Source organism: Rhinoraja longicauda, chromosome 25 (genome assembly GCF_053455715.1).
Source record: "Rhinoraja longicauda isolate Sanriku21f chromosome 25, sRhiLon1.1, whole genome shotgun sequence".
NCBI lineage: Eukaryota > Metazoa > Chordata > Chondrichthyes > Rajiformes > Arhynchobatidae > Rhinoraja > Rhinoraja longicauda.
This window is the reverse complement of record NC_135977.1, coordinates 25,455,530-25,474,098: the sequence shown is the minus strand read 5'-3', so window position 1 is coordinate 25,474,098 and position 18,569 is coordinate 25,455,530. Positions and strand designations below refer to the sequence as shown.

Sequence of the window (18,569 nt, the reverse complement as noted above, 5' to 3'; positions counted from 1 at the left end):
ACTGCACACAGTACTCCAGGTGCGGTCTCACCAGGGCCCGGTACAACTGTAGAAGGACCTCTTTGCTCCTATACTCAACTCCTCTTGTTACGAAGGCCAACATTCCATTGGCTTTCTTCACTGCCTGCTGAACCTGCATGCTTCCTTTCATTGACTGATGCACTAGGACACCAGCACCTGCAGTTCCATTCCAAACACCCGATTTGTCCCATTTCTTTTCCTTCGCTTCCAGTAACCACCCCTCCACCATCACCACAGTCAGAATGAAGAACGGTCCCAACCCGAAACGTCACCTTTCCATTTTGTCCAGAGATGCTTCCTGACCCGTTGAGTGACTCTGGCATTTTGTGTCTATCTTTAGTATAAACTGGCATCTGCAGTTTGTTTATATTACATTTTATTAAAAAATACATTAGTATCTTTCTTTATTTACACATGCAGAGATAAAGAGTGACAATTAAAGTATTTCTGGTGGAATCCACAGATCGTCCAATGTTGTCTTTTGTTAAAATCATTTTTTAATCTCAGAATTATGATCCTTTCCTATATCTTTGGTGTAAATGATTTTTAACAATACAATATATCTTTATTGTCATTGTACAGGGGTACAACGAGATTGGGAGATAACCATGTCTTATTTTTAATAACTCATTCATCATGAATTCTTTATCAACTTTGATTGCTCCAGAGTTTTATTTTATCTCTATATGCAATCTGACTCTCATTTTCAAAAACATTTTTCTTTCTATTTTTTCCAATTATCATTACCAGACACCTCATCTCCTTTACTGGATTAGGATCTTTTCTAGGTCCATTTATCCTTGGCCTGATTTTCACATTGTTCATGTAACAGAATTCAAAGGATGTCAATGTAGACCAAATAATGGAAGAACCCCCACTGACTGTACACATCGCCAATGCCTTCCACAGAGGAAGAAACTTAACTAACTCAATGCAAAATACATTGTTGCTTGATAAAGATAATATTCTTACCGCTCCAAATTGAAATATTCCAGCCACATGTTGGCATACTTTGCATTTCCTTTGGTCATGATTCTATCCCAGAGTTCCCGAGCTTTCTGCATGTTTTTACAGAGTCTTGCCTGCAGAGAATTAAAAGCAGAAGCAATAACCATGATATAATTTAACCTTCCAGTGATCAAACACACACTATAAACCCCCATCTCTGGCAGATAAGTGTGATCAGAATGATCCAAGATGGCATCCAGGCCAGGCGACTTGTTGTTTGGAATATGTTCTCAAAATTCCCCAACAGTTCTTCCACTTGTTTCCTTACCTCAATTCTCGCCCAATTCTGTAGAATGGTACACGAGGGGTCCCCACTCTCACCGAATCCTGCAGGAAGTCCATAAGTTATTTCAGTTTCAATTAGTCACAAATCTAAATATTAAAATATTTAAAATATCAAAATGGTCCTCCAGTGAAAACATCACATTACTTCCTAAAGTAAGGAAAAATACAGGATGGATTTAGTCACTCAACCAACCTGGGCAAAGTATCTTTCCTGAAGTATACAGTGTACAAAAATAGTTTAGTTTAACTAAAAGAATGAGGGTGTTCACATTTGTAGTTATATAATACAGAAGCTTCAGACCAAGAGGAGATAACTTGGCGATCCATGCTCATGGTTGTTGAACCATTGGAGGTGATTATTGTATTTACCATCTAAATTTGAGCACTGTTGAAACTTAACTAGTGTTCAATTACATGTTCACTGGGTATTGAAATGCTTTTGCAAAATTAGTGATAGGGTGCCTATATTCAGAAAGGTAACAACTTTGATAAAGAGCTACAGATCCACTAACTCAACATCTGTACCTAAAGTTAAGTTTATTTTCTATGAAGCACAAACGGAAGGCCGAATATTTAGCAATAACTGAATATGGATGACAATGAATTTGGAAAAGAAAAAATTCAAAGTGACAAACAAGATATATCGCAGAGTGGTAGAATAAATACGTTTTTCAAAACACACTTGGATACTATGATGGGAAAAAGTATTCAAGTCGACACTTTGATGGCGGAAAGGTTTTCTTCATCATTTGCTTCTCCCTTCCATCCCCACCCCACCTCCCTCCAAGTTTCATGTTCCAAATGGCACCCCAAGTTAAAGAGAAAATGGCAGGTATCAGATGCGCTGATAACTACCTGGTCAGAACAATCAGTCACAGTAATACATCGTTACACCAAACGGCCAGCAATTTATTTTTGAAGGTAGTAAAGGGCAAACATACGCTGCTCTATATCCTGTTTCAAGTAATCCACACCACGACTGTACGCTGCTCTCAGCTCCTCCATCTCCTTACTGGAATCTACACAAATAAAACAGCAAAGAATTAGCAGCAAATCATCCCACTGACAGAAGGGTCGAGGGATTTTGTCAGGAAAGTATAGGCTTAGTTTAATTTGTAAAGGTAATCAGTGTGTCCATATATCTACCTTTGCCTTCACTGATGAAGGAGAGTTTAACTATTCAAATCTTAGAAAATAGGTGCAGGAGGAGGCCATTTGGCCCTTCGAGCCAGCACCACCATTCGTTGTGATCATGGCTGATCATCCACAATCAGTAACCTGTGCCTGCCTTCTCCCCATACCCCCTTGATTCCACTAGCCCCGAGAGCTCTATCTAACTCTTTTTTAAATTCATCCAGTGAATTAGCCTCCACTGCCTTCTGTGGCAGAGAATTCCACAAATTCACAAGTCTTGTGGTCTATCACTCACACCCTCCAAATGCTACCGTGAGGACTGGTTCAATCTAATCACATAGTATTCAGCAGCAAATAAAATATAACTCTTTCTAAGTATTGTTTCTTTTATTTAGTACGATGTGATGCTTTCAGTCATGCTTATGGCATGTGATTAATCGAGGAGGCACTTCGTCCAACCCCTCCAGTCAGCCCTGGCTCCTGTCTCCCCATTCTCCCTCTTCACTTTATGCAGCCTATCAGCCCTCTCCACTCTCAGACCCTGATAGAAGATCTTGATCCAAAACATCAACAATTCCTTCCCCCGCCCCGCCCTACACTACAAATGTGCTTGACCTACTGAGTTCCCCCAGCAGATTGGTTGTTGCTCCAGATTGCAGCATCTGCAGTCTCTTGTGTCTTCCTCAAGTAGCACATGCATGACTGTTAAATCACACAACCATTGGTTCAGCACATCTGTCCTTCATTAAGGTCCTCAAATACTCTGTGCTACACAGTTCCACACCTAACATAAAACTATTTAATCCTTCAGTTTAGCTTGTCTCCAGCTATGGGCTTGAGGCTAAGCTTTGAAGTTATCAGGAATTTTCAATCCCTGAACAGTATTCTACCGAGGTGACTACAACTTCTCTACATTATCTTTCCTCTATATTTGAGCCCAATGGGTTTGCACTAATTCGCTTCCATTTCTACTTGTCTAAAAATAATAATGGATCTGGAAAAAATGCTTGCAACCAATCCTCTCCTCCACGCCAACAATCCAGAGACCTCCAGGATTCTCACATGCTCCAAACTTCTGCTTCATCTTGTCTAAACACGCAGTGTCAGTTTCTACAGAATGCCAATGCCACTCCACTCTACAGCAACACTGGTTTCTTCAAACCACAGCTGCTTGGGTGCTGTCCAGTTAATCGTCTAACATCATATCAAGACTCAAATCAAACCCTTTCCAAATTAACAACAGGTAGACTAAAGGCTCAGTTCTTGTCTCTGTCTGAATCTCTTTTCCTTCAGCACAAACTCCAGAGAAGTTTTCTCATGTTAACTCAGACTCTCACACGTATAGTCTCAAAGATCTTTTTAACCGACAGCCAAGTATTAAACCTCTGATTTTATCTGTAACAAAGCTGGCTAGCTTAAAGTTCAAAATATCACCTAGCTCACACCCTACTGATTCAATGTCATTTTTCTCTCAGATGTTCCTTCAAATATTCGATTCTAATCACCTCAGTAGCTTTGTCTCTCTCTATCACATCATGCAAGTTCTCAACATGAATCATTCCCTCAAATCAGTGTCTTTCCTGTTATAACTGCGGGCAGCACAGTGGGGCAGCTGGTAGAGCTGCTGCCTCTCAGTGCCAGAGACCCGGGTTCGATCCTGACCTCGGCTGCTATCTGTGTGGAGTTTGCATGTTCTCCCACATCCCAAAGGCTTGCATTTTTGTAATTGGCCTCTGCAAAAATTGCCCCTAATGTAGGGAGTGGATGTGAAAGTGGGATAACATAGAATCAGTGATCCATGGATGGCATGGACTTGCTAGGCCGAAGGGTCTGTTTCTATGCCATATCTCTAAACACAAGTAATCTAGTCGGAAGTGATTTCCATTAAACAACTGTTCATCTTTGATTGCTTGCATCTACATTTGCCATTCCTAAAAAAATTCTCCACACTGCTATGTTATTCAAAAAGTGAACTTGCCTCAAACAAGGATCCGTTGCCAGGGAAACAAGCTGACATATTTTGCAGAGACAAGAGACTGCAGTCACAGCAACCTGAAGCTAGCTGCTTCCTCCAGCATTTTGTTTGTGCGAACAGTTTACACTTTGCCATTGGGTATCTTCATCAAGATAATGCCAGAAAACCAACTCCCCCGTACCTTCACTAAAATTGACTCTGCGCCGCAGGTAGTCGAGGAAGGCCTGCCAGAGCTCCACGTAGTCTGTAGCCTGGATGAAGCCGGCATTCAATGCCTTTTCAAAAGTATCTACCAATTATAATAACAACACAAGTCAGTTGCATTGAAAACAAATGTCAATAGACAATAGACAATAGACAATAGGTGCAGGAGTAGGCCATTCAGCCCTTCGAGCCAGCACCGCCATTCAATGCGATCATGGCTGATCACTCTCAATCAGTACCCCGTTCCTGCCTTCTCCCCATACCCCTTCACTCCGCTATCCTTAAGAGCTCTATCCAGCTCTCTCTTGAAAGCATCCAACGAACTGGCCTCCACTGCCTTCTGAGGCAGAGAATTCCACACCTTCACCACCCTCTGACTGAAAAAGTTCTTCCTCATCTCCGTTCTAAATGGCCTACTTTATTGTATTTAATGATTACTATACAGTATTCCAAAATGTACAACCAACCTGAAATTTTACATGAACACTTCCCACCTTCTTCGGAGCATGTATGAAGTAATCATCCCAGTGATACCCATAGCTACATGAGCTGTACTACCTCACCACTGCCAATCCAGTATTTGCTTCTCCCAGTTTCACCGTCTCCATTCCACCCATCCTGATAACGTCATCTTCCATAACTGTGATACGTCTTCCTATTTGTCCCGACCAAGCATTCTCTTTTATCTATCCAATTCCTGCTGTCCAGGGCCACATGCACTCATTAATGATGAACAGTAGCTTAGTAGCATAAAGAACAGCATCACATCTTACGAGATCCCTTCAGGTTAATTGTGAGCCTTCAAACCGAGTGCATCGATTTCAGATCAGAAACACTATTCCAGTCTTTTCTCTCTGGCCTTTCCTTTGGATATTTACGCATCCTTTTGCAATCTCATTTTGCCTTACACCCTCTATTTTGTAATCATTTTCTACCTTTCCTCTTTGTTTGTTCCTACCGACCCAGTTTTCCCTGCGTCTGCATAAAATATCTCTAACTTTTTAAATTCTAATGAAAGAACATAGGAACTGTTTCTTTCTCCATACAATGTTCTTTGATTTATAAAATATTTACAAAATTTTGCTTTTAATTATAGTATCAAGAATCTTTTACTTTGTTCATAACTCTGTCCAACTAGAAATGATATTTTTAGTTGGACAGAATTATGAACAAGGTAAATACACACCCCTCATCTGCATCAACCTATTACTTGCCAGGTTTTGTCCAGCCCGTCCATACTTCTATCTTTCTACCCCCCCCCCCCCCCCACACCTACAATTGATCTGAAGGGTCCTGACCCAAAACATTACCTACCCATGTTCTCCAGAGATGCTGCCCACTGAGTTACTCCAGCAATGTCTGTTTGTTTTGTAAACCAGCATCTGCAGTTCCTTGTTTCTACAATCTTAACCCCAACTTCAGTTGTCCACATCCGTATGAGCATCCATGGGGCCTCCCCCACTATCGGAGTGAAGCAACACGCAAATTGAAGGAACAGCACCTGATTTTTCACTCGGGCAGTTTACAACCCAGCGGCATGAACGTTGATTTCTCTAATTTCAATGAACCCTTGCATTCCCTCCCTCTCTCTCTGTCCCACCCCCAGCCTAGTCGTCCTACCAGTATCACTGTTCACAACCCTGTATGCCTTCACTCCTTCCCCAGCCAACAATGGGCCATTATGGGCTCCACCCTTCCTTGGTCATCTGATGCCAGCCCTGTTTTGTTCTGGCCTTTTCCTAACTCCAGTTCCCCTTCTCTACCTAACCTCCCCCCCCCCTCCGCCTCCCCCCCCCCCCCCAACTTTCAGTCCAAAGAAGGGTTCCGACCCGAAACGTCACTATTCATTTTCTCCAGAGCTGCTGCCTGACGCGCTGAGTTATTCCAGCACTATTTTTCATTTGTGCAAGAGCTGGAAAACATTGCCAGCAACACCCACTTAACATGGGAAATGTTTCAATATTGTGCCTTTGCCAAGTGTTCATGTTACCTGTTACGATCTTGTGTTCCACTTGATGTCGTTCCAATGCCAGAAGATACCTTTTCCATAATCCAACTATCCAAGGACAATTTCGAACAGATCGCTCATGTGCAGGCTGAACCACGTCTTTAATCTTGAGTTTCCGGTCCTAGAATGGTAAGCAGGCCATGGTAGAAAAACAGATATCAATAAAGAAGAAACAAATATAATCCATCATAAAGCTCTGTTCTTATAACACACGTTTAGTTTATCGTCACGTGTACCAAAGTACAGTAAAAAACTTTTGTTGAGTTGCTATCCAGTCAGCGTAAAGACCATACATGAGTCATCCGCAGTGTGCAGATACATGACAAAGATAGTCCGAGGGTCCCCAATGAGGTAGATAGTAGCTCAGTACTGTTTTACAGATATGGACTTAATCCACCTAATTCAGTTTGCAACACAGGAGGAAGCAAATCTTTGAGAATCAGAACAAAATATAATGGACGCTAGAGAAAGATTATTCTGTCCAACTAAAAATGGATCAAGGAAGAGAGAATGGTGGAATAGTGTAGGCACGGAAGGGGAGCATTGCATACTGTTCCATTCGAACTAGATCAGAGAAGGGTTGTGAATAATATTAAACCAAAAAGTAGAACGTGCAAGTTGAGATCATTTAATAAACTGCTGGAATGTTAAATAAAAGGAATGTTGGAATGGGCTTCTGTACATTCTTCAATAAATACTGGATTGGGGAAGCTAATTCTAAAGATAAGAGAGTCCAATCTAAAGTGAATCGAGGAACTTTGCAGTGAAAGAAACTCAGATATTTTGGTTGTTTACTGAGATACGGCGGATGCAATAACATTTCTATGCAGAAATGAAGCACAAAATAGTTTAGTTCGAAACCAACATGAGGAACAGTACTTCTACATATTAAACCATAATATATTAGTGTGCTTAAATTCTTTAGGTTAATTAGAGGAGAAAGCATAGCATCATTGTATAATTCACAAAGACATAAGGTGCTTAGGGAATTGGTGGAACATGCAGCCAACCTTATTCCATCCATGCAGAAAGAAATAATTATATGTCATTTTATAGCAAGCTGAACATATATCGATGTTTTACAAGAAGATAGGTAACTCAGCGGGTCAGGCAGCAACTCTGGAGAAAAGGAATAGGTGATGTTTTGGGTCGAGACCTTTCTTCAGACTGATAGTCAGGGGAAAGGGAAACAAAATATTGAGAGATATTAAAATGTGATATATAGAACAAATGAATGAAAGGTTTGCAAAAAGTAATGATGATCAAGGCAAGATGGAGCCCACAATGGTCCATTGTTGGCTGTGGGCTAAGTAATAAAAATGTATACAGTGAAACTCAACAGAACGACAGTGAAGCTAGAACGACGACTAGGGTGGGGGAGGGACAGAGAGAGGGGGTGCAAGGGTTACTTGAAGTTAGAGAATCAATATTCAAACCGCTGGGTTGTAAGCTGCCCAAGCAAAATATGAGGTGCTGTTCCTCCAATTTACATGTGGCCTCACTCTGACAATGGAGGAAGCTCAGGACAGAAAGGTCAGTACAGGAATGGGAAGGGAAGTTGAAGTGTTTGGCAACCGGGAGATCACGTAGGCCATCGCAGACTGAACGAAGGTGTTCAGCGAAACGATCGTACAGTCCACGCTTGGTCTCGCTGATATACGAGTCCACATCTGGAACAGCGGATACAGTAGATGAGGTTGGAGGAGGTGCAAGTGAACCTCTGCCTAACCTGATAAGACTGTCGGGGTCCCTGAACAGAGACGAGGGGGGAGGTATAGGGACAGGTGTTGCATCTCCTGCGATTGCAGTGGAAGGTACCTGGGGAGGGGGAGGTTTGGGTGGGAAGAGATGAGTTAACCAGAGAGTTGCAGAAGGAACGATCTCTGCGGAAGGTGGAAAGGGGTGGGGATGGGGCTGGTGGTGGGATCCCGTTGGAGGTGGCGAAAATGTCGGATGATTGTGTGTTGTATGCAAAGGCTGATGGGGTGAAAGGCGAGGTCTAGGGGGACTCTGTCCCTTTTGTGACTGGAGGGAGGGGGAGCAAGAGCGCACCTGTGGGATACCAAGGAGACACATGTGAGGGCCACATCTATGATAGAAAAGGGGAACCCCCGTTCCCCAAAGAATGATTTTATAACTTTATACCAAAAGAAAATGTCAAGGCAAGTCAAGGTCACATCAGGAATATTTGAGTAGATGACAAAACATTGGCCAAAGGAATGGGCTTTAAACACTCTTAAAACTGGAAAGGGAAATAAAGGGGAGGAAATTCTGGTGCTTAGGGTCATGGTAAGAGTAGGCACAGATGGCAATGGTGAAATAATTACATTCAGGAATGACCAAGAGACAAGAATATGAGGAATACGGATCATTTTATGGTTGAAGGAAGCAGAGATTGCCAGGCATGGAGGAATCTGAAATAAAGAAAGACCATCTCATCTGGTGTTAACATAATCAGCATCCAGTGTTGAAGAACGACCAGCTTTGCTGCAAGTTAAGGTCCAGGTAGCAGAATTTTGGATAATGTCAAGTTTAGAAAGAGAAGTCAACGGTAGCGCAGCGGTAGAGTTGCTGCTTTACAGCGAATGCAGCGCCGGAGACTCAGGTTCGATCCTGACTACGGGTGCTGCACTGTAAGGAGTTTGTACGTTCTCCCCGTGACCTGCGTGGGTTTTCTCCGAGAACTTCGGTTTCCTCCCACACTCCAAAGACGTACAGGTATGTAGGTTAATTGGCTGGGTAAATGTTTTTAAAAAATTGTCCCTAGTGTGTGTAGGATAGTGTTAATAGTGTTAGTGTGCGGGGATCGCTGGGCGGCGCGGACTTGGTGGGCCGAAAGGGCCTGTTTCCGCGCTGTATATATTTGATATGATATGATATGAGGAATGATCACGTGAAGTGGTAACAAAGGCACGAATGAAGGTAGAAGCAGTATAGAAGCTAAGGCAGCTGTTTGGGGTTGGGATGGGTGATAACTGTGGTGAGGGTGGCCATTGGCCGATTTTACCAATTTGCCAATGCTTGTGTAGCTACGTGATCCAGAGCATTTCTCAGAAGTGCCACCGGTTTCTTGACTTCTGTTGATCTTACAACTAACAAAGTTCTCCAGTCACCAGTAAAACAGTTTTGCTGAAGGAAGAACAAAATTGCTCCTTTGTAATCTACCTCATTGCATTTTTCTTACCAAATACACGGTGTACCGTGCCCAAAGATCCGTCACTAAACAGTTCTCAGATAGTGCTCGCTCGAAGGTGATCTGAATACGTGCTGGGTCCCCGTCCTTCATCTCAAAGTCAAGATAAGCTTGATACTCGGCCAGTTTGGGAGGATCTGCTGCCAACTGTAATAGAATAAGCAAAATTTATTCAGGAAATATGATGTCCTAATTTCCTTTTACCTCTTCTCTTCTCAAACGGTCCCTGCCGGTAAAGCAGCATTATTTTTTTGCATTTCTACCAATCTAGATTACTGAATTTGGTGCTCATAAAGGGGTCTCCTCTACACTCGAAATGCAGTTTTGGTGCTCGCTTTGCAAAGCACCATCGTTCATTCCACAAGGGTGAGGCTGACCTTCCGGCTGCCGACCACTAATTCTCCATCCCACTCTAAACTCTGTCTGTGGCAGTTCTGTTATGTTACAATGAGACTGCACACAAGCTTCAAGAACGGCACCTCCTACTTCATCTTGGTTCTTTGCAGTATTCCAGACAATATTGAATCCAGCAATATCAGGTTACCTCGTCTCTCTTTCTATCAGAACATCGAACACAGTTTAGCACAGGAACAGGCTCCTCGGCCCTCAATGTCTGTGCCGAACACGATGAAAATTTAAACTAATCTCTTCTGCCTCCATTCCTGCATATCCACATGCCCATCCAAAACCTCTTAAATACCACTATAGTATCTGCCACCACCACCCTTGGCAGCACGTTCCAGACACTCACCACTCCCTGCATAAAATAACTTGCTCTGCTCATCTCCTTTAAACCTTGCTCCTCTCATCTAAAAGCTAGGGCCTGTAATCTTTAATATTTCCATCCTGAGAAAAAGCTTCTGACTGTCTACCCTAGCTATGCCTCTCTCAATTTTAAATACAGTGAACCCTCATTATAATGGACCATTCGGGGGGAATGTTCACTATTGCCGATTGTGCACAAGAACCAAGAAAGGATATTCATTGTACGTAGTTGAAACAAAGAACTGCAGGTGATGGTTAATACACAAAAGGACACAAAGTCCTGGAGTAACTCAGCGGGTCAGGCAGCATCTCTGGAGAACATGGATGGGTGACGTTTGGACCTTTCTTCAGACTGATTCAGTCTGCTGTTACTCCAGCATTTTGTGTCGTTTCACCTTAAAACTGGGTGCCAATGCCACTGGTCTGCACCAGCGAGCTCGTCTTCACCCACCACATAGTCCTTTAACGAGGCTGTTCTTTCGGCTCACGTTGTAGCCCCTGGGGACAGCACTTTTTTCAGGCCACCGCTGCCGACAGACACATTCGGTCACCGTGGGTCTCCCTCCCTTCTCACCAGCTGCTGCTGCTTCCTGTCGGTTGTTGCTTTGTCTTTATTAAGATCCATTCAATAATTCTAAAAGGGGCAGATGGTGTGAGGAGAGGGAGCCCCACGATGACTGAGCATGCCCCGTCGGTGGCAGCGGCCTGAAGAAATGCTGTCTCCAGAGGCTGGAGCATGAGCCACAACAGCAGCCGCATCAACGTTATAAAGGGGTCCGTTAAAATAAGGGTTTACTGTACTTCTATCAGGACCTTCCTCAACCTCCAATGTTCCAGAGAAATCAATCCAAGTTTGTCCAACTTCACCTTATAGTTAATACCCTCTCATCCAGGCAGTTCTGGTAAACCTCTCCTGCACCCGCTCCAAAGCCTCCACATTCTTCCTTTAATGGGGCAATCAGAACTCCATGCGATACTACAAATGTGGCCTCAGCAAGTCTTACAAAGCTGCAAAGTTTTGTGAACCTTATTCTGAATGTTTCAGATTCAGCAGTTTTGTTTTTTTTCTCCTGGGAAGGAATAAATGGTTTAGGTGCACTTCTACCACTTATCAGGAGCAGTACATGAACCTTGCCTGATACGATTCTTCTAATCAAATAAGATTATAACCATTTTGCCAGTCAGATGGAAGCCTCCACCGTATATTGGAGTAACTCTAATTTCCATCCAGTGCAAGCTTTCTGCAGTTTGACTATTTAGTATCAATGTTTTTAAATAGCATTTTAAAAACCCGAATGCATTTTTGAAAGAATGCAGCCGAGAACACACATTTGCATTACAGAACTTAAAAGCTGAAATAACCAAGGTCCAATTCATACCAGGGCTTCTTCAAAGGGTTTGCGCTTTTCCATTTGCTGCAAGGCCTTCTTGTAGAATTGTTTCACTGATTCATTCAGCGCCTCATCCGCCCATTCCTCATATTCAGCATACGTGGACTCCATGTCTATTCAGAGCATCAGAGACAGCCAGAAGTGAATGGTGAAATGAACACAGCTAATGCTAGACTTTCGATAGAATGCCACTCCACTCAGCAGTGCACTCTAAAAGGCTCTATTTGCAAACTTAGTGCAAGATGCTTAAACTTCAAAAACAATATTTAAGGTACTTAATTATTTTTAACAAACAACTCCCTGGTCATTGATACATATTGAGAAGGGTGGTGAAATAAAGTACAATTTATTTTCCGTAAAAGAGCCATGACGGGCATAACAGACTAAACAATCTCCTTGTGCTGTATGATTTAATAGAGACAGGAAAACAAATCAGGATGTGCTCGTTTGGAATAATTAATACAGTACATACTTTAACAAAAAAAACAACAATCTTTAATACAGATGGACAGGAACATCGACAGGAAAGATTTAGAGGGATAGGGGCCAAATGTGGGCAGGTGGGACTAGTGTAGATGGGGCATATTGGTCGGCATAGGCAAGTTGGGCCGAAGGGCCGTTTCCATGCTGTATGACTCTATGATTGTAATCTGGGATCCAGGTACATGCATAGACAACACTTCAGCATTACTCTCAACAATATCACAGTCCTTTGCAGAAGTGTATTAATGCAAATGCTTTCATGTGGCAGCAAGAGAAAGAATACAAATGGTCAAGGCTGCCTTTCACTGGCCGAAGTTACAGTACCAGGCAGTCTTCATGGAACGGAAGAGTAGAAACCTTGCAGATATCCATATCCCAGATAGCAGGAGCTTCATTTTAAGCAAATTCAACTTACTACAGGATGATAAGCTGGCGATTTGCTTCCACAGATATACGTCAATTTGCAAAATATATTTAAGAAGTGGATGGATAACTTTCTAGACGCGAAAAGAAAATCAAGAATTTTGAGGACCTAGTGGGAATATGGTTTTGAGACATGATCATATTGAACGAAGGAGCAGGCACGAGGGCCAAGCAGTCCACGTTTATGTTTGTGAAATTTGTTCATCTTCCAAATATAGAAACATAGAAAATAGGTACAGGAGGAGGCCAGTCGAGCCAGCACCGCCATTCATTGTGATCATGGCTGATCATCCTCAATCAGTAACCTGTGCCCAACTTCTCCCCATATCCCTTGATTCCACCAGCCCCCAGAGCTCTATCTAACTCTCTCCTAAATTCATCCAGTGATTTGGCCTCCACTGCCCTCTGTGGCAGAGAATTCCACAAATTCACAACTCTCTGGGTGAAAAAGATCCTTCACACCTCAGTTGTAAATGGCCTCCCCTTTATTCTTAGACTGTGGCACCTGGTTCTGGACTCCCCCAACATTGGGAACATTTTTCCTGCATCTAGCTTGTCCAGTCCTTTTATAATTTTATATGTCTCTATAAGATCCCCTCTCATCCTTCTAAACTCCAGTGAATACAAGTCTAGTCTTTTCAATCTTTCCACATATGACAGTCCCGCCATCCCAGGGATTAATCTCATGAACCTACGCTGCACTGCCTCAATTACAAGGATGTCCTTCCTCAAATTAGGAGACCAAAACTGTACACAATACTCCAGATGTGGTCTTACCAGGGCCCTATACAACTGCAGAAGAACCTCTTTACTCCTATACTGAAATCCTCTCGTTAAGAAGGCCAACATGCCATTAGCTTTCTTCACTGCCTGCTGTACCTACACGCCAACTTTCAGTGACTGGTGTACAAGGACACCCAGGTCTCACTGCACTTCCCCCTTACCTAACCTGACACCATTGAGATAATAATCTGCCTCGTTTTCTCCGCCAAAGTGGATAACCTCACATTTATCGATATTATACTGCATCTGCCACGCATCTGCCCACTCACTCAACCTGTACAGGTCACCTTGCAACCAACTAACATCCTCTTCGCAGTTCACACTGCCACCCAGCTTTGTGTCATCTGCAAACTTGCTAGTGTTACTTCTAATTCCTTCATCCAATTCATTAATATATGAAAGATTTATAGCTACCTGGCTAATAGGCACCCTAACAAAGCAACATCTACCTGATGTTCATAAATCCAAGGATGCACATTTATCTACATATAACAGAGCAGTCCAGTGGCACAGAGGTAGAGTTGCTGCATTGCAGCGCCAGAGTCCCGGGTTCAATCCTGACCTGTGACTGTGTGGGTTTTCTCAGGGTGCTCTGGTTTCCTCCCACATTCCAAAGACGTGCAGGTATGTAGGTTAATTGGCTTCTGTAAATTGGCCCTATTGTGTAGATAAAACTAGTGTACTGGTGATCGCTAGTCGCCGTGGACTCAGTGGGTCGAAGGGCCCGTTTCCACGTTGTATCTCTAAAAACAAAAAAAAACTAAAAGCACTTTACCAAGCAATGGGATAGCCAGCTGTCTCTTGAAGAGTGCATGTACTCGGCCAAGTTGTTTATTCATCGCTTCCTGCTGATCAGGAGTGACGATGGTGCCAGGTAAGGCCTGTCAGAGGGAAAGAAAATTCAGACCATTAAACTGGCAATGGCTGGATTTAAAAATGAAGAATTGAATTGAACATTCCAGCAGAGTGCAATCCTTCAACATTTGAAATGCTAGTAAACAATCTAATACTTTACTTTAAATGGTATGACATTTCCAAATTTGACATTTTTCAGAAGATTGCGCATTCTACTGGTGATATGTAGTCCCTTCAAAGCCATAATCAATGCTTTCCTCAATCATTCCTCAAAGAGGACAACTCCAGCCTCATCATTCTCTCTTTTGATTATAATCCCCTTGTGTATGCAACCACTCAAATCGCTCAAGAATTATTAGTTCTTTCCTGTGAGGCAGGGACTGTAATTCGACAGTTTGACAGTAGCCTAAATGGTTTATTTTTGTGCAGTTGCAGCATGGTTCACCCAGCTCTTATGCAACTAAAGGCAACATGAACAGGATGATGTGACACCGGAATATTTAGTTTTATTTAACTATCTTCAATCCAGAACACAACTATTAGTGCTCGTTTTAATATTGTCACTCAATCTACAAACTCTTATCAACCGGAAATTGCAATGTAAACAAACAAAACGTTACTACATCCCTAGTTCTGCCTAAAAAGCCTTACTTCGAGACATTGGCTTAAGTTTCAGTGTGGATGATTGGCAGAAAGATTGTGTACCTGACTGGATACATTTTCTTCATTAAAAGAAAATTCAGCACAATTACCTAGCTAACAAAATTGCTGAAACTGGACCCATGGTGGAGGAATGGCAAATGGAGTTTAATTCAGATTGAGTACGAGTTTAGTTTATTATAATACAATATACAAGACAAGTTGTATGCAAGATAAATACAAGGTAGGGCGTATGTCTGTTGGAGAACAGACACACAGGGGGACGGAGACAGGTACATAGTTCCATGAATACAGTGAAGATGGTGTTTGGTATGCATGTCTTCATCAGCCAGGGTATAGAGCACAGAAGTTGGGATGTCATATTACGGCTGCACAAGCCGCTGGTAAGGCCACATCTATCGTACTGTGTTCAATTCTGGTTCCCTTTCATTAAACTGGCAAGGGTGCAAACATGATTTGCGGGAATGTTACCTGGCCTGGAGGGTTCTATTTGCTTACCTGCATCGTTCCTAAAATCGCATTTTCAAATTCTCGAAAGGCCTCCCAGATTGCAACTCCTTTTGTCATATGCAATCCAACAGCAGTTAAAGCTCGATCAAATATCCCACGGGCTCGCTCGATACCACCTGGCAAGCCAATCCCACCAATGGAGTACTGCGCATATTCCAGCCATATCTCAGGACCTGTATTTAAAATTATTTAATAATAGTAATGTATATCAAAACAAAGCTAGAAATAGCATATGCATTCTCGTAGTCAAATCTTGGTAGATACCGGCTGTTTACAACAGGGGATTATCCCATTACAACACTACTCACACAGAAAACATGGTTTCTAGCTGGCATCTAGGTGAATTGTTCACTTCAGATGGAGCACAATGTTTTCAACTCTGAAGCTTCATTTTGGTAATAAAACACTCCCATGGAACAGTGTATGGTCTCTTAGGTCAGATCCTAAAACCTCTTCACTTCAAATATAGTGAAACAATGTGCCATAAACAGCTCCTAAAATTATGTTGCAGCCTAATTGTTCAGAAAGTTTTAATTGACTTTTAACTGCAGTATTAACCCATTTATTTAAACACGTTAAAACTGCAGAAAGGAACTGTAGAGAAGGCATTAAACCTCTGCACACTGATGTCCCAAGATATTCTTTCATATCCCAAGTATTTAGTTTTGTTTATTGGCATGTGTACCGAAGTACACTGAAAAGCTTTTGTTACGTGCTAACCAGTCAGCAGAAAGACACTACATGATTACAATCATGTAGGAAGGAACTGCAGATGCTGGTTTAAACCAAAGATAGACACAAAAAGCTGGAGTAACTCAGCGGGACAGGCAGCATCTCTGGGAGAGAAGGAATGGGTTTTGTTTTGGGTCGAGACCCTTCTTCAGACACCACTCCAGCATTTTGTGTCTGCATGATTACAATCGATCATTTATAAGTGTGATGTTCTTATTACTTGCTGCAGGAATTTACTTCAGCTACCCTCACAGCAGTTTACACGGCACTCCATGTAGATGTGAAGCTTGTGCTGGATGAACTATACACCGTTACCAATAGCCTTGAAATTGAGATTCCCCCTCATCATAACTGGGGACTTCAACCAGACCAACATCAAGGGTGTGCGACTACAATACTTCTAAAATGTCTCCTGTCCCACCAGAGGTCCAAACAACCTCGACCACTGTTATCCAATTATCAAAGACACCTACCACTCCATCCCCCACCCGCATATTGGCAAACCTAACCATCCTGCTGCTTTCCCCTCTCAATGGGACAGCAGGGTGGCGCATCGGTAGAGTTGCTGCCTTACAGCACTTGCAGCGCCGGAGACCCAGGTCCGATCCAGAAAAAGGATGCTGTCTGCACGGAGTTTGTACATTCTCCCCGTGACCACGTGGGTTTTCTCTGAGATCTTCGATTTCCTCCCACACTCCAAAGACGTACAGGTATGTAGGTAAATTGGCTTGGTATAGTTGCGGAGGGTCGAAGGGCCTGTTTCCGTGCTGTATCTCTAAACTAAAGTTAACAAGCAAAAACTGAAGCTTGAAGGTCTGAAACAGGAAGTCACACAATGCAGGTCAGGGAACAGATGAACTCCTTCGTGACTGCTTGGGGTCGATGGAATTTAAGGATTCAGCAGTCTAACCAATTGAATCTGCCACTGCTGTCACCGAATTTGCCTGTAAGTGTGTAATGGACTGCATGCCAAATAAATTGCAGAACTCGGAGATCAACTCTCTATTAGTCCAGGTCTGAGGCAGATGCTGTTTATTCCATGCAAGTGTGGGTATACATTTTGGAAGGTCAAACATAAGAGGAAAGAATACAGTTAATCCTTAACAGCATCAGTGTGCAAAGGGAACCTCGTTGTAAAGGAGAAAAGGGGATTTAAGGGTTAAGGTGCATGTGACCAAATGCTACATGAAGATGAACTGTCACTAAATTAAAATGCATACCTCAGATGCCAGCAAGTCTACCTCTGTGTAGATGCCGGCTTGAGATTGCAGAAGGGGTGTTGTAATCTTACAAAGGACAGGAAATGGATACAGGAAGAGCACCGGGTAGACTTGAGCCTCTTAACAATTACCACAAGGTTGAGCCCCAGGAAGAGGTGTTTATAGACAATAGACAATAGGTGCAGGAGTAGGCCATTCAGCCCCTCGAGCCAGCACCGCCATTCAATGCGATCATGGCTGATCACTCTCAATCAGTACCCCGTTCCTGCCTTCTCCCCATACCCCCTCACTCCGCTATCCTTAAGAGCTCTATCCAGCTCTCTCCAGCTCTCTCTTGAAAGCATCCAACAAACTGGCCTCCACTGCCTTCTGAGGCAGAGAATTCCACACCTTCACCACTCTCTGACTGAAAAAGTTCTTCCTCATCTCCGTTCTAAATGGCCTACCCATTATTCTTAAACTGTGGCCCCTTGTTCTGGACTCCCCCAACATTGGTAACATGTTTCCTGCCTCTAATGTGTCCAATCCCCTAATTATCTTATATGTTTCAATAAGATCCCCCCTCATCCTTCTAAATTCCAGTGTATACAAGTGTTAATAGACTGAGCCTCGTTACAATCACTCTAAAGTTGAGCACCAGGAAGATGTGTTTATGTTAATATACTGAATTAATCACCTCGGACAATGGCCAGTGATAGTGGGTGATGATTCATTGAACTCCTATCATCTTGCAAGACCACCTGTGTGGGGTGTCTGGTTCTGTTATCACTTCTAAAAACCCATTGTATTTGGTGCATAAAAAGGTTGCTGAAACACTCTGTAAGGGAGTGGGGTCTTCGCGTGACTGCAGTTGCAGCTCTCCCGCTGGCGTAATAAAGACTCTAATGTTTTACCACTTTATGGTATTGTTGTCTGTCTA

General features: G+C 42.8%; 1 protein-coding gene across 1 annotated transcript in view; it reads right to left on the bottom strand.

The window, feature by feature from the left end:
* The window catches only part of sart3 (spliceosome associated factor 3, U4/U6 recycling protein), a 38,800-nt gene that overhangs the window by 12,899 nt on the left and 7,332 nt on the right, over positions 1-18,569 (bottom strand). The window contains exons 4-12 of the mRNA XM_078421705.1: positions 15,687-15,871; positions 14,449-14,554; positions 11,973-12,097; positions 9,820-9,975; positions 6,618-6,756; positions 4,605-4,712; positions 2,256-2,333; positions 1,298-1,356; positions 994-1,103 (exon numbers count right to left, since the gene is read on the bottom strand). Coding sequence (XP_078277831.1) covers positions 994-1,103; positions 1,298-1,356; positions 2,256-2,333; positions 4,605-4,712; positions 6,618-6,756; positions 9,820-9,975; positions 11,973-12,097; positions 14,449-14,554; positions 15,687-15,871 — 1,066 coding nt within the window. The remainder of the gene's footprint in view (positions 1-993; positions 1,104-1,297; positions 1,357-2,255; positions 2,334-4,604; positions 4,713-6,617; positions 6,757-9,819; positions 9,976-11,972; positions 12,098-14,448; positions 14,555-15,686; positions 15,872-18,569) is intronic.